The sequence below is a fragment of the Oncorhynchus clarkii genome, chromosome 5 (genome assembly GCF_045791955.1).
Source record: "Oncorhynchus clarkii lewisi isolate Uvic-CL-2024 chromosome 5, UVic_Ocla_1.0, whole genome shotgun sequence".
Classification (NCBI taxonomy): domain Eukaryota; kingdom Metazoa; phylum Chordata; class Actinopteri; order Salmoniformes; family Salmonidae; genus Oncorhynchus; species Oncorhynchus clarkii.
In genome coordinates, this window is record NC_092151.1 from 56978166 (window position 1) to 57000340 (window position 22175).

General features: G+C 41.4%; 1 protein-coding gene across 1 annotated transcript in view; it reads right to left on the reverse strand.

Annotated features, from left to right (window-relative positions):
- Window positions 1–7691: 7691 nt before the first annotated feature.
- The window catches only part of LOC139409056 (WD repeat domain 18), a 79222-nt gene continuing 64738 nt past the window's right edge, over window positions 7692–22175 (reverse strand). The window contains exons 9-10 of the mRNA XM_071153720.1: window positions 14598–14666; window positions 7692–9997 (exon numbers count right to left, since the gene is read on the reverse strand). Of these exons, the coding sequence (XP_071009821.1) occupies window positions 9869–9997; window positions 14598–14666 (198 nt within the window). The 3' untranslated portion in view covers window positions 7692–9868. The remainder of the gene's footprint in view (window positions 9998–14597; window positions 14667–22175) is intronic.

Here is a 22175-nt window from a genome sequence, read left to right on the forward strand (position 1 = left end):
AGCGAATTATTTGCAAAGTATTTCAATATATGGTTAGCTGTGCCTCACAAGTGCTACACCAATTTATTTTGTAATTAAAGCTTGAGTTTTGCAATATGTTCTGAGATTAACAATATTGGCACACCAGGCATATAACCAATATGCTGTGATAATGTATTAGGCCTAATGCACAAACCTCATTCGTACAGAACAGTTTTTGTTAAGTTAATGTAAAAACAATTTAAGTCATGTTTAAAAAAAATCTGAGCGGTAGATCTCAGCTTACTGTTTGACTGTGAAAGTGATCTTGACTCAGGAAAGGTTGGCGACCACTGTCTCGCATAAATACATTCGTTCTTTGGTTCCGTCTTTCAGGGCAAAGGCTCAGGTTTCTCTAGGAGAGCAGTTTATCACAGACTAAGATAGTTCTTTCAAACCTACTACAGTAGGGAGTCAGTATACAAAGCTGGGAAACACAACAGGTGTTTCCTTTCCCTGAGATGTTTTAACGAGGCCTTACACTTGGGAACAATTACCCCTCAATTAAGTGAAACAGCACGGACGGCTTCGCTATAAACAGTTTGTTTAACCAAGTGTAAAGCAAGAGGAATCTTGTGGTGAGGTGACCAAGTGCACAACAGTCCCAGAAGAAAGGCTTGTTTAGAACAGTGAGAAGCGCAGAAGGATGTCACACTTTTTTTCCCCCCTCAGTGCTGAAAAATCGTCTCCATAGCATCTGGCTAATGAATCTTGACTTCTTCTCTGGGAACAGATTCTATTTTCCCTCATTTGCTTGTATATCTCTAAAGCGCGCTAAGTGCTAGCAGCTGGGGTTTTGGTGAGTGCAGCCTTCGCAACACAGGAGGGCTTTAATTGCTCAAGTCTTCGAAGGATAAACAGTCACAAAGATGGGAGTTTCAGTCAGGTGTTTTTATTTGATCCGGTGTGATTCGCCCCGAAATGGGACAAAATATCATTGCAATATCCCAATATATACTTATCATGTTGACGTTCCTGCGTTTTGGCTGCTTGCTTCACAAATCCACTGGAGGACCATCCTTAAAAAAGTAAGGGGAGGGAACTGAAGATCCACTATTGAGTATCCGGGCACTGTTTCCAAGGGCAGCGTCCTCACGGCACCTCGCTCTGTTGTGTTCAATTTCTTGCCCCCCTTTTTTTTCTCTTCTTCAATGGCGGCATCTCACTGGGATACTCCACCGGCACAGATAAAAGGTAATGAGTTTCATCTCATTACATCCTCTCTTCTGCAGGAATATGGAGATTAAACAAGGTTGAAGAAGAGGAGCAGATCCCTTTATTGGAGGCCGAAGCAAGGCCTCTCTCGCTCTCTCTGCCTCATTAGGTGGTTTCATATTCAATGTATTGACTTATTTTTTAAATGATTCCGTCTACTGCTTTAGTCAGGTGGCTAGAATGGTAACTTTGATATATTCTGCATAAGTAATGGACAGAAGCTTCATAATACAGGGACTTCCGTCCTTTACATGCAAAGACATCCATTAGGCATTCACATGGCAAACATGGGTTTGATTGCGTTACATAAAGGCTGAATTGGCTTTGCACTCCACAATCAATTTCGTTTTGTACCACGATGGCTTGATGTGTTAAGCTGGTGGGAACATACACACCCCCATAAAACAAGATAATGAAGTTCACTCCTCTGTTAGTTCAGGTGATATGGAATGCTTCTATTACAGCTAACGACCATCGACCCGAATGAGCTTCACATTCAGCCCCCTCATCCTCCTTCTCACCCACCTCTCACCTCTCCAGAGGATTAAAAATAATCATTCCTTATTGATTTTCCCACAAATGGTCATTTGCACAGAATGGAATCGTAATGAAACATTGTTTTATCGTCCCTACTCCAATGTGAGAATCGATTAGAGAAAACCCACATTAGGTATTCTTCTCAAATACCCCATTTTATTGTGATGGATATGAACAACTCAATCAAGAAGGCACTTTCCATCATGTTTTACCAGCCTGACCAAGACAAGGATAAGGGTCGCTTGTGGCTGAGGTGCTAGCTAGACTCAGCCAAGCATGAAAGAGAGTGGGAGGGAGGACTGATTGCAGAAAACAATAGCAAATAATAACAGCTGCCTCAAGCAGGCTCTACAGTTCCTTCAGAAAATATTCATACCTCTTGACTTATTCAACATTTTGTTGTGTTACATCCTGATTTCAAAACGGATTCGATTTTTTTCCTTCACCCATCTACACACAATACCCCATAATGACAAAGTAAAATAGTTTTTACAAATGTTTGCAAATTTATTGAAAATTAAATACACTACATGACCAAAAGTGTGTGGACACCTGCTCGTCGAACATCTCATTCCAAAATCATGGGCATTAATATAGAGTTGGAATATTTCTGTAGAGACTTGCTTCCATTCAGCCACAAGAGCATTAATGAGGTTGGGCACTGAGGTTGGGCGATTAGGCCTGGCTCGCAGTCGCTGTTCCAATTAATTCCAAAGGTGTTCGATGGGGTTGAGGTCAGGGCTCTGTGCAGGCCAGTCAAATTCTTTCACACCGATCTCAACAAACCATTTCTGTGTGGACCTTGCTTTGTGCATGGGGGCATTGTCATGCTGAAACAGGAAAGCACCTTCCTCAAACTGTTGCCACAAAATTGGAAGCGCAGAATATTCTAGAATGTCATTGTATGCTGTAGCATTAAGATTTCCCTTCATTGGAACTAAGGGGCCTGGCCCCAACCCATCAATAACAGCCCCAGATTATTCCTCCTCCACCAAACTTTACAGTTGGCACTATGCATTGGGGCAGGTAGTGTTCTCATGACTACCACCAAACTCAGATTAGTCCGTCGTACTGCCAGATGGTGAAGCGTGATTCATCACTCCATAGAACACGTTTCAACTGCTCCAGAGTCCAACGGCAATGGGCTTTACACCACTCCAGCCGACACTTGGCATTGCACATGATCTTAGTCTTGTGTGCGGCTGCTCGGCCATGGAAACCCATTTCATGAAGCTCCCGATGAACAGTTCTTGTGCTGACGTTGCTTCCAGAGGCAGTTTGGAACTCTGTACTGAGTGTTGCAACCGAGGACAGACAATTTTTACTCGCTATGCGCTTCAGCACTCGGCGGTCCCGTTCTGTGAGCTTGTGTGGCCTACCACTTCGTGGCTGAGCCATTGTTGCTCCTAGACGTTTCCACTTCAGAATAATAATACTTCCAGCTGACCGGGGCAGCTCTAGCAGGGCAGAAATGTGACAAACTGACTTGTTGAAAAAGTGTCATCCTATGACAGTCCACGTTGAAGGCCACTGAGCTCTTCAGTAAGGCCATTCTACTGCAAATGTTTGTCTATGGAGATTGCATGGCTGTGTGCTTGATTTTATACACTTGTCAACAAGTGTGTGGCTGAAATAGCTGAATCCACTAATTTGAAGGGGTGTCCACAAACACAATATATACAAAAGTATGTGATGGGGTACAGAGATGAGGTAGTCACTTAAAAAATCATGTTAAACACTATTATTGCACAGCGGGAGTCCATGCAACTTGTTAAACACTTATTTAGGCTTGTCATAACAAATGGGTTGAATACTTGACTCAAAACATTTCAGATTTTCATTTTTAATTAATAAAAAAAAATGTCAAACATATTTCCACTACCATTGTGGGGTAGTGTGTGCAGGCCAGTGACACAACATCTCAATTTAATCCATTTTAATGTCAGGCTGTAACACAACAAAATGTGGAAAAGGTGAAGGGGAGTGAATACTTCGAAGGCACTGTAAATCTTTTTTTCAAAGAAAAAGAGCTGAATGTACAAGTCTACATTTCCTCATCATATTTACTCACAGTTTACTAGAAAAGTAAAAAAAACTGAATTACCTGGAGAAAGTCCCACAAAACGAATCAATATGGAGGCAGCAGAGCAGACAGTCAAGAGGGATAATAGTGCGAAATGAAACATTAGCAGGTGGGGATCGAGTTACACCGGCTAGATAGAAATTCTTGTCCAATGTGCTTACATGAAGGAAGCAGGTTCCATACACCACTAATCAAAAGGTTTGGTCTTATGCCTGGCTCATTTATTTTTGTGTATCTACAGAATTGGAATCTTCCAGAATTATACATTTCGGGAAAAATCCAAGGAAAAATCCAAGAAATTGAAGATAGTCGTGGAAGAGGGGGACATTCCAGCAAAAAAACAGCACCAGGCAGAGGAATCTGGCTCATCAAATTCCAGTGCAGCACTGCTGTGATTATCACCAGCGCTAGCAGCAACAAGCTGGGAGGTCACAGCAAATCAGCCTAATTTCACATCCCCAAAGCCCCTCATTGACTCAAATGGGAGTGTCACATATAATCACGCAGAAAGGGCAGCTCACAGTGGCCAAATGCTCATCTCCATTCTCAGTGAGTGAAGTCACCCAACATGTGGCACATTTACAATGATTGGCCAAGCTTGACTCAAGTGGTTTGGTCTCTGTCAATTCAGGCAATGGACTATTATGGAAAAGAGTGCCACGAGGTCAATGGGTCAATTACTTCCCTTGTTACTCAATTGAAGTGCACAGACAGTGCCTTCAGAAGGTATTCATATCACGTGACTTATTCCATATTTTGTGAATTCAAAATGTATTAAATATATTTTTTTCTCTCACACATCTCCACCATAATGACAAAGTGAAAACATGTCATTATGTCTAAGAGCTTTGCATACCTGAATTGTACAATATTGGTTGATCATTGCTAGACATACACAAGTCTTGCCATAGATTTTCAAGCTGGTTTAAGTAAAAGCTGTAACTGGGCCACTCGTGAACATTCAATGTCATCTTAGAAGGTAACTTCTGTATATATGGCCTCGTGTTAAGTTATTGTTCTGCTGAAAGGAGAATGTATCTACCAGTGTCTGGTGGAAAGCAGACAACCAGGTTTTCCCCGTGCTTAGCTCTATTTATTTTTATCGTAAAAAACTATAAGTCCTTGCTGATGACAAGCTTACCCATAACATGATGCAACCACCACGTTTGAAAATAGGAAGAGTGCTACTCAGTGATGTGTTCTTTGCCCCAAACATAACACTTTGTATTCAGTACATAAATGTAATTTCTTCGCTACATTTTTTGCAGTTTTACTTTAGTGCCTTATTGCAAACAGGATGCATGTTTTTATTATGTACAGGATTCCTTCTTTTCACTGTCAATTAGGTTCATATTGTGGGGTAACAACAAATGGTGTTGAGCCATCAGTTTTTTCCTATCACATCCATTAAACTCTGTTTTAAAGTCACCATTGGCCTCATGGTGAAATCCCTGAGCGGTTTCCTTCCTCTCCGGCCACCGAGTTAGAAAGGACGCCTGTATCTTTGTATTGTAGTGTAGATCCAAAGTGTAATTAATAACTTCACCACCCTCAGAGATATTCAATGTCTGCTTTTTAAATTTTTATTTCTACCAATAGGTGCCCTTCTTTGCTCCCTGGTCTTTGTGTTTGAAATTCCATGTGCGATTGATGGACCTTTTAGATAATTGTGTGTACAGAGTACAGAGCTGAGGTAGTCATTAAAAAAGCCTGTTAGAGCTCTAGGGGCGCTATTTCATTTTTGGATAAAAAACGTTCCCGTTTTAAGCGCGATATTTTGTCACGAAAAGATGCTCGACTATGCATATTCTTGACAGTTTTGGAAAGAAAACACTCTGAAGTTTCAGAATCTGCAAAGATTTTGTCTGTAAGTGCCCCAGAACTCATTCTACAGGCGAAACCAAGATGATGCATCACCCAGGAATTAGCAGAATTTCTGAAGCTCTGTTTTCCATTCTCTCCTTATATGGCTGTGATTGCGCAACGAATGAGCCTACACTTTCTGTCGTTCGCCCAAGGTCTTAGCAGCATTGTGACGTATTTGTAGGCATATCATTGGAAGATTGACCATAAGAGACTACATTTTCCAAGTGTCCGCCTGGTGTCCTGCGTCGAATTCGGTGCGCAATTGCCAGCTGCTTCTACTTTACCATTTGATTCAGGGGAGAAAGCATGTGTCCAAGAATGATGTATCAATGAAGAGATATGTGAAAAACACCTTGATGATTGATTCTAAACAACGTTTGCCATGTTTTCAGTCGATATTATGGAGTTAATTTGGAAAAAAGTTCGCGTTTTGAGGACTGAATTTTCGGATTTTTTTTGGTAGCCAAATGTGATGTATAAAACGGAGCTATTTCTAATACACAAGGAATCTTTTTGGAAAAACTGAGCATCTGCTATCTAACTGAGAGTATCCTCATTGAAAACATCAGAAGTTCTTCAAAGGTAAATTATTTTATTTGAAGGCTTTTATGTTTTTGTTAATGTTGCGTGCTGGATGCTAACGCTAATGCTAACGCTAAATGCTAACGCGAAATGCTAACGCTAGCTAGCTACTTTTACACAAATGATTGTTTTCCTATGGTTGAGAAGCATATTTTGAAAATCTGAGATGACAGTGTTGTTTACAAAAGGCTAAGCTTGAGAGATGGCATATTTATTTCATTTCATTTGCGATTTTCATAAATAGTTAACGTTGTGTTATGCTAATGAGCTTGCTGATAGATTTACACAATCCTGGATACAGGGGTTTTTTCATAGCTAAACGTGACGCAGAAAACGGAGCGATTTGTCCTAAACAAATAATCTTTCAGGAAAAACTGAACATTTGCTATCTGAGAGTCTCCTCATTGAAAACATCTGAAGTTCTTCAAAGGTAAATGATTTTATTTGAATGCTTTTCTGTTTTTTTGTGTAAATGTTGCCAGCTGAATGCTAATGCTAAATGCTACGTTAGCCATCAATACTGTTACACAAATGCTTGTTTTGCAATGGTTGAGAAGCATATTTTGAAAATCTGAGATGACAGTGTTGTTAACAAAAGGCTAAGCTTGAGAGCTAGCATATTTATTTCATTTCATTTGCGATTTTCATGAATAGTTAACGTTGCGTTATGGTAATGAGCTTGAGTCTGTATTCACGATCCCGGATCCGGGATGGGGAGATCAGAAAGGTTAAACACTATTATGGCACACAGATTCATGCAAGTTATGTGACTTGTTAAGCAAATGTTGACTTCTGAACTTATTAGGCTTGCCATTACAAAGGGGTTGAATACTTATTGACTCAAGACATTTCAGCTTTAAATGTATTAATTTGTCAAATATATATAATTCCACTGCCATTATGGGGAATTGTGTGTAGGCCAGTGACACAAAATCTGGAAAAAGGGGTGTGAGTACTTTCTTAAGGCACTGTAGGTAAGGAACTAGGAGTGAATGTAAGTCTCATCTCTAATCTTGAGGTCATTTGTTTACTGGCTTTCTTTACTGCTGTGTTTTAAGTGTCCATTCTCCACTGGGAGTGTCAGGTACTCATAATTCTATAAGCATCCTTCAGAATGTTAAGGTAAAAAAACTTAATTTGCAAAAGGAAGGATAAAATACCTTTTTTGAAATGGGGTTCTTTCTTCAGCGAGACAATTTTCCATTCAATTTTTCTATGCACTTGACAAAAGTGTATATTCTTCCATTTTGATTAATATAAATTATATTCAATGATTTAATTTTAGCACAAGGCTATTTCCATAGTTGTGTCCTTGTATTAAGCATACAGGAATAATAGTTTCCCAATCTTTCACAGCGGGTCAATCGCAAAAAAGGGCCAAGAAACAACAAATGTGCATATTTTATTTTTATTTCCCATGATTTCAGAAAGGTACAAAAACACAAGCATACAAAAACACAAAAAAAGTACAAATCCAGTTGGTCTGTTTGTCTTTATTAGAGGAACAAAACAATTAATCCCCCACACTGAACACTTCACTCTTCCAATCCTCAGAAGTGCCATCTCACTGGCTGCCCCCCCCCCAACGGTGAGTTAATTGGATTCAATGTTGGGTTTTGTGTAAGTCGCTCTAGAAGTTCTAAAGCTGGGATGGGCAACTGATGGGGGTCCCAAAAAAATCTGAACTCACCATGAGAGGCCGCAGTGGCTCGTGGGTCTGTGTACCCACATCCATACCCACACATGCAGTCAAGAGCCGGCCTTAGCCTTTTGGGGGCCCTAAGTGGAATTGTGTTAAGGGTCCCTGCCTACCTTGCAATCAAAATATTTTTGCAGGCCCCCCTTGACACCAGAGACAAAACATTGACGTTTTAGAGTTAATTTCCTGCAATTCTACACATTTTGCCGTGGGGCATAGCAATTACTTCCCAATGTAATGCAATTCTATTAATTTTGCCATGGAGCGGAGAAAAATTGGCAGTTTTACAGCTAATTTCCTGCAATTCTACACGTTGCCATAGTTGCTATACAAATGTTTGCAGTTTCTAATATGATATCTGAGTTAGAATGACTAACAAAATCAAAGGGGGGCCCTCCGGTTGTTAAATCAACTATGATTAGAACACGTTTATATAGCTGGCTGGACTAATTTACCAATCCAATTTTTAGCTGACATAGTCTAATTGTGTGACTGTCAGTGACTGACAAAAGAGGAAAACTGCTCATGCAAAACCACATTTTGAAATGGCACTTTATGTATTCTACTATTCTGACTCTTAACAGTAAATTGAGACCCCAATTGAGATTATTTTTACAACTACGGGCCTACAAAAGGAGTTGCCAATCCCTGTTCTAAAGCCATGGCTCTCTCTGGACAGGAGGGCTGCTGTCCTTATCAGTTCCCTCTTCTCTACCGAAGAGGCACACACATTGTCCTGATCTCATCAAAGCGGGCGAATGAGAAAAAGACAAATCAACCACTATTTCTATGTCGCTGCCTCTAATTTAGTGCCCCGGGTGGAGAATTAGCAGTGATGAGAGGAAGAGCGATTTCTGGAGGATTCTGAAAACTGATTCTGCAGTTGTATAGCGTTGCTGGGCACTGCACAACCAAATCCATGATTGCTACAGGCACAGAAAAACTGTACACAGTCTTCAGGCTAGTTCCTCAGGGTTAATCAAACATATTCCTCTACTCTTCCGTATTGTTTTTTTTAACACCACCATTTTCTTTGAGATATTCCTGCCTTGAGCTGTTTTTAGCCAAACAGGTTAACACAGAGTATGTGCATATTGCTAATGGGAAAACAGTTTTGCTTGACAGAAGGTGAAGGGGACCTATGAACCATGGTGGTCATACCTATTGTGCGACTGAAATTAACACCAGCCTCATCGATGCTAAGCCAAACACACCTGGGTGCACATCATGTCCTTGTCACACAAATTCTTATAATCTATTAACTGGTTGAATGCTATAGAACTTGGCCAAGCCGAGGTAAACAAAAATACAAATAAAAAGGAAAGGATACTGCAGGAATCTGAGGTTAGCCAGATTACAAAAATGATGAAAGGTCAGAGGGCACTAACTGGATACTGTTACACCGATTTTTGGCTGATGGGATTTTTGGCCTTATAGGCAGTGGTGATGAGTGTGAAGGAACAGGGCTGCGAGTTGAGGAGGTCAAGGGACGTCAATATAGCGCTAAGATCAATTATGTTGCTCTATCTGGCTGCACTTGACTACTGCAAGTAGCCTGTGGCTAACATTGAACATGTCGCACAAACAAGGTGAGCACTTTTTTTTCATGTTAAATTAACTCCTTTATCCTAAATATGGCGAGGGATCATGATACAAGCAATGCGGTCCATGGTATAACTTTAACACCTGAAGTCCTGCTGAACATACACTCTCCCTTACAAAACAAACACTATGAATGACACACACTAACTTATATTTCCCTAGCCTACCGGTCTGTAGTGAGGGGGGGCTTGCAGTGTCTTCCCTCCCCCTAGTAGGGTCCCTGCTGGTGGGATGGGGGAGCCGTGGCCAGGGGTGGTGGCTCTTCTCTAGCTGGGCTTGGTGAGGAGCTGTGTGGAGAAGTCGTACAGGTCCTTGTTAACCTTCTTCAGCGTTCTCACTTCCTCTTCCAGCTCCGACACACGCACCTTGGTGTTCTCGCCATCACCAAACACACTCTGTAGTTTTAACAGTAAACAGAGAAAGAAGAGAGAGAGGGGGAGCAAGAGAGAAGTGAGAGTGTAAAATTATAGATACATTGGGGTTAAGCAAACACATTGGTAGACACAGAACATTTCAATCTACTACCTCAGGTATCAGTTCCAGCGGATTCTAAAACGGGGGACATATTTGCTTTTCTCTCATAGACCCACTTATCAAAATCGTCAAAAGGATGAAACCTCTCCAATATTTATGGTAATGTAATGTATTTGGAGTTAAAGGCTCCATTATGTGCAAATGAGCGTGGGAATTCATTTTCAGTGGTGGTACAATCTGCCAAAGAATAAACCTAGCTCCCCAAGGAAAGCCCACTGCCCGTTTCGGGAGTTGGGTGCCGGGGCGGTGGGTCGAACGCTTGGGGTGAGGAACATCAAATCTCGTTTGAAAAACCTCCCTAATTTCGCAGTCACATATTGACATTTCCCATTGTGGCCAAATTCGCAGCACAAGCAGCCGTTGGATGACAGCGGTCCATATTTGTCATATTTCCTCCCAAGATTAAAGAGTGGAGGGGAGAGGAGAACTATTGCCCGTACTCAGTTTAATTATTTGTTTGCCTGCCTTCTTGGGTATAGATGTACCAGGCTGCGTGCTTTGGTCTTGCCTGTGGGAGCAAGCGAGGGTTGTTCTCCCTTTTTGGATGGAGTGAGAGTAATCCACTTAACCATATCAGTACCGAGACCCCAACAAAAATCAGCTTTTCATTTATTTGACTTCCATTTATCTGCATGTCCAGCCCTTATATTTAGCCTCACAATTAAGTGTTTTACCATTTTCTTTTCAGTACAACAAGTAAAACATGAAACAATATGACAAACAGTTGCATTAATGAGTTTCATTGACAAATTACCACAAAAAAAACAAGGTCCACCAAAGCAAATAACAGATAAAAAAATATTTATATGAATGCTGCAAGTACAGACATTGTTTGCTCAGTTGGAAATGAATATCAAACTAGTCAGTGACAACTGTGTGGAGTTTGTGATAGCGACTATGTGAGCTTATTACAGTATTACAGACACCATGAGTCTCTCAGCTTTTCATAGATGGCTTTTAATAGTTTGAAGCTCAAACCATACGGACTCTAAATACCATTTTGTAGAAAGACTTGTCCCCGGGCCCCTTCGGGATCCTCACCTTGTCTAACACACACAGCTCTAGTTCAGCCCAAGTTAAATCACACAGACTAATGTTTGGTACCAAAGGATGTAGAAGAAACGTATCCAAATGGTACAACCCAGAAGTCTGTAGCTTAAAGACACTGTTTAAAATGGGTTAGGGGCACTAATTCGGTTAAGGGCACTTGGGGGGAGAGGGGGGGGCAGAGCGGTGGAGTTGTAAGCGGCTCACTGAGCCCAGGTGCCTCTGGTGACGGCCTTGTCTGGTTAGCAGACAAATCCATCTGCGAAAAAAACACCAACCTGCTCCTTCCTGGCACACACAATTACACACATGCAAGACCGCACACTGCATCCACACGCTGGTCGAGTGGATGCAGTGACACAGAGGTGCAGAGGTTCCGTGCTGATTCATTAGACTTAAGAGTAATAATGATAGATTGAAGTAATATAGTGCCTTTCAATAGGTTCCAAAGTGAATTACATTGTTTAGGGGTAACTCGCCCTGTCCACTGCGTAACACCCACCGACGTGATGCATGGCAGCCATTTTGTGCCAGAATGTTCTCCAAACATAGGCTAAAATTACATGGCCATAATAGTGAGGGGGAGGTTTTGAATCCTATACATTAGGGGCCATCCATGTTTTTTTATTAGCTTTAGAACTGGGTTGACCCTCCCAGTGCTGGATCTAGTAGAGGCAGAATCAATCCCAGAGGAGAATCAGGCAAGCAATCCACCGTCACCAGCCGGAGGCCCATTAAATGATGGGCCTTGTAGGCAAGGATAAGAGAGGAATGCTGGAGAGCCCAAGGTGGAGCAGGGGGCCCAGAAGGGAGCGGTTGGATAGTGCCCATGATTGGACAGGAAAAGCTGTTGCTGCTGCCACCAGGACAGGGATATACTGAGATCTAATCATAACCAACATACAGTCCCAGAAGAGCAGACCCTGGCTTTAAAAGGCACAATCTATTATTTGAATTTCCACTCAAAAGTTGCACTTAGTTGCACACAGGGTCTTGGCAAAGGGTCTTGGCAAAAGTAACAGTTGTCCAAGTTATTTGAACAGGCCAGGTCATCTGATGCAGCACTCCATCACTCTCAAATAGCCCTAACACAGCCTGGAGATGTGTTGGGTCATTGTCCTGTTGAAAAACAAATGATAGTCCCACTAAGCCCAAACCAGATGGGCTGGCAAATAGCTGCAGAATGCTGTGGTAGCCATGCTGGTTAAGTGTGCCTTAAATTCTAAATAAATCACAGACAGTATCACCAGCAAAGCGCCCCCACACCGTAACACCTCCTCCTGCATGGTTTATGGTGGGAAATACACATGCGGAGATCATCCGTTCACCCACAACACATCTCACAAAGACACAGCAGCTGTAACCAAAAATCTCAAATTTGGACTCCAGACCAAAGGACAAACTTCCACCAGTCTAATGTCCATTTCTGTTTCTTGGCCCAAGCAATTCTTCTTCTTCTTATTGGTGTCCTTTAGTAGAAACCACTACCAACACATCCTCCGAGAGCAACTTCTCCCAACCTTCCAGGAACAGTTTGGTGACGAAGAATGTCTTTTCCAGCATGATGGAGCACCTTGCCATAAGGCAAAAGTGATAACTAAGTGGCTCGGGGTCATGATCTCCAGATATGAAATCCACTCTCCCTAGCTAAGAAAGGATATGAGACGGATGGATACACCAAGTCTCCAGATAAGACACAATATTGTAATATTGACCTTTGCTGACGCCATAGCCGGTAGTGTCTCTCCTCTCTTACAGTCAGTATGTTGACACACTGTGGTGTAAGTATGTATGAGCTGGCAAGTAGTAGCTACAGCTGTATTTTCTTATCGTGGCCTTTGTCGATGTCAGAGTAAAGTGCAAGTAACGCTGTGAGGAGTTAAAAGGGTAATAATGAAGAGTCTTCCGCTGAGCCTTCTGGCAAGGAGCCTGTAAAAATGTTTACCTGCAGCGACTACAGTGTCTTTAGAATGTATTCATATACCCTTGACTTATTCCACATTTGATGTGTTGCAGCCTGAATTCAAAATGTATTTTTGATTTTATTTTTTTATCATCTCACCCATCTACACACAATACCCCATAATGACAAAGCGAAAATATGTCTTTAGAATTGTTTTCAACTGTATTGAAAATTTAAACAAAGAAATCACATTTACATAAGTATTCCAACCAGAGTCAATACTTTGTAGCACGACCTTTGGCAGCGATTACAGCGGTTAGTCTTTCTGGGTAAGACTCTAAGAGCTTTCCACACCTGGATTGTGCAACATTTTCCCATTATTCTAGTCAATATTCTTCAAGCTCTTTCAAATCGATTATTGATCATTGATAGACAACCATTTTCAGGTCTTGCCATAGTTTTTACATACATTTCCTTGAAAATCTAACTCAGCCATTCAGAAACATTCACTGATGGGGCTTGTAGCAAACAGGACGCATGTTTTGGAATATTTATATTTTGTACAGGATTCCTTCTTTTCACTCTGTCAATTAGGTTCATATTGTGGGGTAACTACAATGGTGTTTTTCCATCAGTTTTCCTATCACATCCATTAAACTCTGTTTTAAAGTCACCATTGGCCTCATGGTGAAATCCCTGAGTGGTTTTCTTCCTCTTAAACAACCGAGTTAGGAAGGATGCCTGTATCTTTGTCGTGACTGGGTGTATTGATACAGCATCCAAAGTGTAATGAATAACTTCACCGTGCTCAAAGAGATATTCAATGTCTGCTTTAAAAAAAAAATGTTTACCCATCTACCAATAAGTGCTCTTCTTTGCGAGGCATTGGAAAACCTCCCTGGTCTTTGTGGTTGAATATGTGTTTGAAATTCACTGCTCAACTGAGGGACTTTACAGATAATTGTATGTGTGGGGTACAGAGATGAGGTAGTCATTCATAAATCACATCAAACACTATTTCACACACTGAGTCCATGCAGCTTATTATACAACCTCTAGCACATTTGTACTCCTTAACGAGTTTAGGCTTGCCATAAGAAAGGGCTTGAGTACTTATTGACCAAAGATATTGCACCTTTTATTTCGAAAATTAATTTGAAGAAGAAAAAAAATAATCTAAAAACATAATTCCACTTTGATATGGGGTATTGTGTGTTGGCCGGTGACAAAAAAAAACTAAATAGTATACATTTTAAATGTAGGCTCTAACAACAAAATGTGGAAAAAGTCAATGGTGGGAACACTTTCTGAAAGCACTGTACATAGCATTTACATACATCCAACACCCTTAGAACATGATGCAGTGTAGAATGCTGAGTCACATGGCTCCCTGAGATGATGTTGACTTGCTCACTAACCTTATGTCAACAAACACACAGATATGCGAAATAACATCTGTGGGGAATTGTATTGTGTAATGACGTGCATTTTGCATGGACCTGCCCACTTACCTTGTCTGTTACAGCACTCATGATGGAGTAGAGTTTGTCTGCTTTCTCCAAATAGGTCTCCTTTTGGGCCTAAAAGAGAGAGAACACACAGTCAAACAAGGTGCACAGGCCATGTCCAAAGTCAAATCCAGAAGTGGATAGTGGCGTGAGTGTGACAATGCCAACAAAGGGCCAACAATAACAATACCAGACAATAACAACAAGGGGAGTGATCCCGCTCCCCAGATTTCCAGCGCGGATCACAATTGCAATGTACCGCCCCGTCCGCTGACACCCAACTGTGTGGGAGTTCTGACTTTATTTTACGGCACGGGTCAATAAAGCTGACGTGGATGGACAATATGTTGAAACGGAGGTGGGAAGGGTTCAGGTGCGAAGACTACACGCCCACGAGTAGGAGTTATGCATGGAGGTGTAGAGAAGTGGTTTCCGACTCTGGTCTCGGGAGAGTTATCTTGTGGGGAGGTCTTCAGAGGTAGCTAACTACCATTAAAAAAACACAGGTTAGTAAAATTGAGGGAGCATGGGAATAAACAGGACAGAATACAACAATCATTAAGTCTCATCGGAAATAAATCACCTCATCTAAAAAGAGTAACACTTATGGAAAGATATAGTGACCAAATATTTACTGCACCAGTCTTTGAAAAGTGCTGGGGGGCGTTACACAGGTCAAGCGGCATACCAACTCGCATCCCACTGCTGGTTTGCTTCTGAAACTAAGCAGGGTTGGTCCTGGTTTGTCCCTGGATGGGAAAACAGATGCTGCTGAGTCAACTTACCTGGTCAAATAATCGTAAAATGTTTTAAAATTAAAATGCGGCATCCTATTGAACTCAAATAACCCAAATTGTGACATGAATTTAGACCAGACATACCCAGTTCTTCATCAGTCCTTTATTAAATGTTGAGTAACCTGTCCTGTAGCAGCTGGGGCATGTTACAAGGGTAGGACTTTGAATGCCACTGTAGCAAATCAGACAAATTAGAGCTGTGGTGAAGGACTGCAGTTGACATAAACCACACTGATGAAATCCTAAAACATCAAATGAGTATCACTCCCTTGCAACAGGATCAATTTCATTTGAACAATAGAAAATGCATGGAACGCTATACATTCTCGATCGATAAAATGTATATTTGTATAATTTAAGTGAAGCAAAACAGATGAGCCAAAGCACATTAATAACATTAACAGTCTCAACCTTGAATGGAACTAATTTATACAGAATTGGGATAAACAATGCGAGATTTATATCAAACTACAGTGCCTTTAGTTTCTTCATGTGCACTGCTCTGTTTTAGTTAGTCTCAACCTGAATAAAAATTATCTATATAAAAGGTCAAAGAAGCAGCTCCGTATCTTACTTACCGAATTATTTGACATTCATAATTCCAGGCTGTTCTAGATCAAACCATTTCATAAATGAAAATCACAACTTTGTTTAATTTTCATCCCTTTTAAATTGGGGCCATGAAAAAAGAAACAGTAAATTATAGGTGTTCAATACATTTGTATTTAATTGATTACAATCTAATTGAAATATTCATATAGGTCATGCTTTTTAAAGCTTTAACAAATTTAATTTAACAAAAATTTAGTGATACTGTGATAAAGTTCTCCTTATATAGGTTGTGTTTCATGCATTATAAATTAAGGGCTTCATACTGCATCTCAGGTCAATGATACTCAGTTGTCTTCAGCCTCCCCTAAGACGGAGAGTTAGGAAAATGTTGCTGTCCTTTTTGATGTCAGAGTGTTTTCAGTGTCTTGTCATCTTCAAGCTGCCTTCCCCCAAAGAGCAATATCTGTCGGTCCACAGGGACCTGCTCCACATGATAGACCTTGATCTTGAACTGGGGCACGGTCTCAGCCGGCATCACATCGTAGGGTTTCACATTATTCAGGGAAATCTGAATCGTAGCAGGCTTTGTAATCCGCACACACACATTGGACCCTGGACTGCAGACCATAGTGGCTCAAAGTTTTTGAATCGTCACGGATATCCTGCCCATTACTTTTTAGCTTCTGCATGGCAATTGGCACTTCAAAATGTTGGTTGATGAGACTGAGATCTGCCACTGTGGTGGCAATAAATTGTTTATTTCAAGGACAGACTTTGACCAGAGTTCTAATTATGGAAGGAATAAAATAGCCATTTAGAGTCATTTAATTGCACCTAATTTGACTGGGGCAAATTAGTGCACAACATTCCACACAGTAGGCCTATACTTTACCTAGGTGTACCAGACAAGAAATGAAAGTAAAACCTAGGGCTATTGCGTCTGGAAAAAAACATGTGATACAAATGACAGGAATTCCACATAGTTGTGCTACATTAGACATACAGTGGGGTCTGAAATTATTGACACTCTTGATAAAGATGAGGAAATTCCTCATCACAATGGGATTCGATGATTTTTAGCCTTGGTGTGTTTGGACCATGTTAGTTTGTTGGTGATGTGGACACCAAGGAACTTGAAGTTCTTAACCTGCTCCACTGCAGCCCTGTTGATGAGAATGGGGGTGTGCTCCGTCCTCCTTTTTTGTAGTCCAGAGTCATCTCCTTTGTCTCGATCATGTTGAGGGAGAGGTTATCCTGGCACCACACTGCCAGGTCTCTGACCTCCTCCCTATATGCTGTCTCATTGTTGTCAGTGATCAGAGTTTTTTCTCTCTCTGGTTGCACATGTAACATGCTGGTAGAAATGAGGCAAAACGGATTTAAGTTTCCCTGCATTAACTTCTTCATTTTCATGAAATCACAAGTGCAATATAGTGCCAACATCGATTTGTGGTTGTAAATAGACATCTACGAATAATATAGATGAAAACTCGATAGTGTGGTCTATAGCTTATCATGAAATTCTCTTCCTCAGGCGAGCAAAACCTTGAGACTTCCTTAACATTTAGATTTTGTGCACCAGCTGTTATTTACAAAAACCGGAGGCAGCTGTTCGATCTTGCCGATGGACCGAAAACCCAGCCAGCTGTATGTTATCCATGTCGTCGACCAGCCACGACTCGGTGAAACACGAGATATTGCAGTTTTTATGTCCCGTTGGTAGGATAGTCTTGATCGGAGCTCATCCATTTTGTTATCCAATGTTTGCACGTAGGCTAATAGGACTGATGGTAGATGGGGATTACTCACTTGCCGTCTGATCCGTACAAAGCACCCCGGGCCTTGCCGGGTGTCTGAAGTAAATCCTTTGCGTCTGACTCATTAACGAAAAAATCTTTGTCCAGTACGAGGTGAGTAATCTCTGTCCTAATATCAAGAAGATATTTTCGGTCATAGGAGACAGTGGCAGAAAGACTGAACAAAATAAGTTATAAATAACTCGAAAAAATACACAATCGGTTAGGAGCCTGTAAAATGGCAGCCATCTACTCCAGCACAATGGACGTAGATTTTTTTTTTTTTAAAGATGACACTGGTGAGGCCACCTCCAAGGTGATGATGGACATCTTCAACACCAACGGTTCTCCTGAGGTCCATCTTGAGTGAACGAGGTCATGAACGCTGGAACAAGGTACGGGTGTTATAGGTTATATTCTGTCACCAATGGTTTGTTTTATTTATTTTTTGTTTTTTCATGTTACATTATCAGATATATTTCAATATCTTACATTGTCAATAGATATCCCTTTCCTACCCCTTCCTCCAGGTTTGGATAAATGGACCAACCAGACACTCAAGACTGCCATGGGCAAGTCCCTTGACGGGTACCAGGAACGGTAGGAGAACAACCTGAAGGAAATTGTCTTTGCACTTAACAGAGTCCAGGCCTCTGAGATTGGACGGGAGCCGCAGCTGTTGACTGTGGTAAACAATGCAATTATATATTCAATTATTGCATATACTGTAGTGTTTCAAATGTGATTGACTTAGTGTTATTGTTTGCCTATTGCTATTTTTGTATCACTTAAACCCCCCCCCCCCCCCCAAGCGGTATCCCATCCACCATAGCGAGAAAGCTCGGATCAATCTTATTTGCTCCGAGTCAGAGGGGGACCAGCTTGTAAGCTATACCTTCCAAAACTGTTGAAAAGCACAATTCTACATCCAATTGCCTCACAGTAAAGTTTAACCTGTGTGTTTGCTTGTTTACAACACTGTTTCCTACCCTGTTCCCTTTAACTCTGCACCTGTTCTCCAGGACCAAGGTGTTCTGCCTAACACCCAGACGTGGATCCACCTGATGTCCTCCATTACCAACCACCCTGCAACTTTTCATTACATCATCTACGGCTACTGTTGTCATGATCTGCTGAGAACCTTTTCTTGCTCTATCATACTGGGCACATAATATGTGAGATACACAGATGAACTAAAAACACTAGCACTGCAAACACTCAGAACAAAGAGAGCAGCAGTGCTTGAACATTGCAATCTCCCTCTTCAAGACTGACAGAACCTCACAAAAAAAGGACAATTTTATATATTATAATCTTCAATATTTCCAGGTTGGTTTTCACAGCTGTTTCACAAGGTGTTCATTATTTTAAGTTGTAAGCTATCCTTTGATGGCATTTATAAATTCCTAGGAGCCACAACAGATACATATATATTCAACCACAATGGTCCACTGAATGATAATAGAGGGCAACTGAAATAATAGCATTTCAGTGTAGGGAAGGGCAAAACATGCCAGCCAGACATACAAGCGTAAGAATCTAAATGATTTGCATATGAATGGAGGAGTGGAAATTAACAGACTTTGTAACCTGTAAAGTAAGTAACAACGTGCCAAGCAGATTACACGTTTTCTTTGCTATTTCCCAGAAAAGTAGCAACGTTTAAGACATTGATTTCATGCTGTTGTAATCTTAACAAGGGACCCAAAAGTCATTTGAAGTAATGTTTTCCATTCTATTAGCTAAACAAAACTTGTTTAAACAGCATAATTTCTGCAGAAATCAGCCTCGTTTGCATAGCGGAGATGAGAAGGTAATTTAGGCTGTAATGATCTCCACACCGTTGATATAGCAATGGAAGTTAATAGTTTATCGAATCCCACTGTGAAGCAGGGAACACACACTTTTTGTTATAAGTTCCCTATATTTTTGAGCATACAATATAGCTCAGTATTTTTATTATTTATTTTAGTCAGTTTTGCTCATCTTTATCAAAAGGTGTCAATAAATTCAGACCCGACGATACATGTGAGCAGCTGGGAGTTCACAGGTAAGTGTACAGGTATTTTATTTTTATTACGCTGACCCGCAGCTGTCTAGGTCACTGCATAAACATGCAGATTATTTCAAAGATGAGTAATTAACTGTGAATGCACTGGAAATTAAAGTGTGTAAAGGGGAAACAAAATATTTAAATATAACAGTTTGTGGAAGGCCCTTTCCTGTTTCAGCATAACAACGCCCCCGTGCACAAAGCGAGGTCCATACAGAAATGGTTTGTTGAGATCGGTGTAGAAGAACTTGGCTGCCCGTCCTCACAAATGATTGTGGCTGAATGGAAAGCAAGTCCCCGCAGAAATGTTCCAACATCTAGTGGAAAGTCTTCCCAGAACAGTGGAGGCTGTTATAGCAGCAAAGGGAGGACCAACTCCATATTAATGCCCATCATTTTTGAATGAGATGTTCGAAGAGCAGTGTCCACATACTTTTGGTCATGTAGTGTAGGTCAATACCGTGCTCCCCGACACAACGGCGCCCCACACACACACTCTGTCTCAGCTCTTTCCCACACCCATCAGCTATTCCTCAATGAGAGATAAAACCCTTCCTATCGCCATTTGTTTTATCTACCCGTTTCCTTAATCTTCCCTTGAACGCAGTACTCTGACCCCACCCCAGAGGAACTGTCCAATTAGCTATACATGGAGATACCCCAACCCTGCCCCCCACCAGAGAAGCCACAGGGAACCACCCCAGCCTCTGTCCAGAAGAACCCCCCTGGAGAGTGACTGTCCCCCGGCATGGCTTTATCTCCCCTCCCTCTCCCTGACCCTTCACCCCACGCAGCCAGCTCGCTAATGGGTTCTCTCGCTCCCTCTCTTCTCTGGACCCAGGCAAGACTGGCCTCTGGTTCATCTGAGGGCAAGCCACTGGCACCCGCACAGTTTGTGACGGTTGGCGTTTAGTGTTTTTTGAGGTCGGTTTGCTTATGAAAAAAATAATCATGATTTTCGATGTCTAATAGTTATTATATATTTTTTTACAATAAATACACTCTGCATTATGTGGGTAACCATGATTTATTCACATTACTCTCCCTCAAAGTGTTTCAATTGTGTATATTACATTTATTTTATTATTTCATTCCAAGTCATCATCTCATCTCTATAGAGCTGCTGGCTATGGTGTCTGATAAAATCACAAGTAGTAGTTCTTCAAAGTAAATATGGCATACTTTTATGACTGCTGAATACCAACTATCAATCACTTAATCTAAGTAGAGATACCTCGCGAAGCAACTGCTCTCTATCCCGCATTCTTCTCTGTGTTTTTATTGAACCTTTATTTAACTAGGCAAGTCAGAACAAATTATTACCTACAATGACGGCCAAACCCGGACGATGCCGGACCAAATTGTGCACTGCCCTATGGGACTCCCAATCACGGCCGGATGTGATGCAGCCTGGATTCGAACCAGATATTGCAGTGTCTTAGACCACTGCGCCACTCGGGAGGTTAGTGTGCCCCACACTAACCTCACGTAGAAGAAACACACAGACGGGACAAGTAGGCACGCAATGGATTATGGTCATTGTAGTTAATGACCACGTTTTCTGCGTTGAACTATGTAGAATATTGGCCTGTTGGAAACTACAACTCCATAATACATTGCACAGTTCAGGCTTGATCTGATCTATCTCTATAGTAACTGCACAATGTGCGCACAGTAAAAAAACAAAATGGAATTTAAATAATTGAACCTACGTTGGTCAATTAGATGTTTAACAATGGAAAAATAACAGAAATTTCAGTTAATCACTCAGCACTTGTGACAGTGGAATGACTTCTCCACTTTCTGCAGTGTAGCAGCACATTCGCACACAAATTAATGTGTAGGCACTCGTATGCACACATACAAACACACCCACAGACCCATGTACACACACCAGAAGAAAGCAAATAACAAGGAAAACTAAAAAGTAATCATCTGGAATTGTTTGCGGTGTAATTTGCACGCAGCACGGCGCACGATCAGAAAGAGTATGTTGTGATGACGGGCATGCCCCGGGGGCACGACGGCAATATCATTTTTTGGAAATCCTATTAGTATTAATATATTTTTTCTAATAATTCTCTGTGTTTCTTTGGCTTACGGAGCACGGGTGAAAAGCTCATTTCTCGACAGCGACAGTTATAAACCCAGCAGCTCTGAGATTAGCCATTATGGAAATAAGCGACCTATGAGAAAGCGAGGGGAGGGAGAGCGATAGGAGGGAAAAAACTGGGCCAGAACAGTGGTAAGCGAAGGGTAGAAACCCTGAGTGGGCAGGTGGTAGGTAATTCAAAGACCCCTCCATTACCATTTCATATAGCCTTGTGTAATGGATTTTGACACTGCCAGGATTACGTGTGCCACTAACAGCTGTCACGTCACC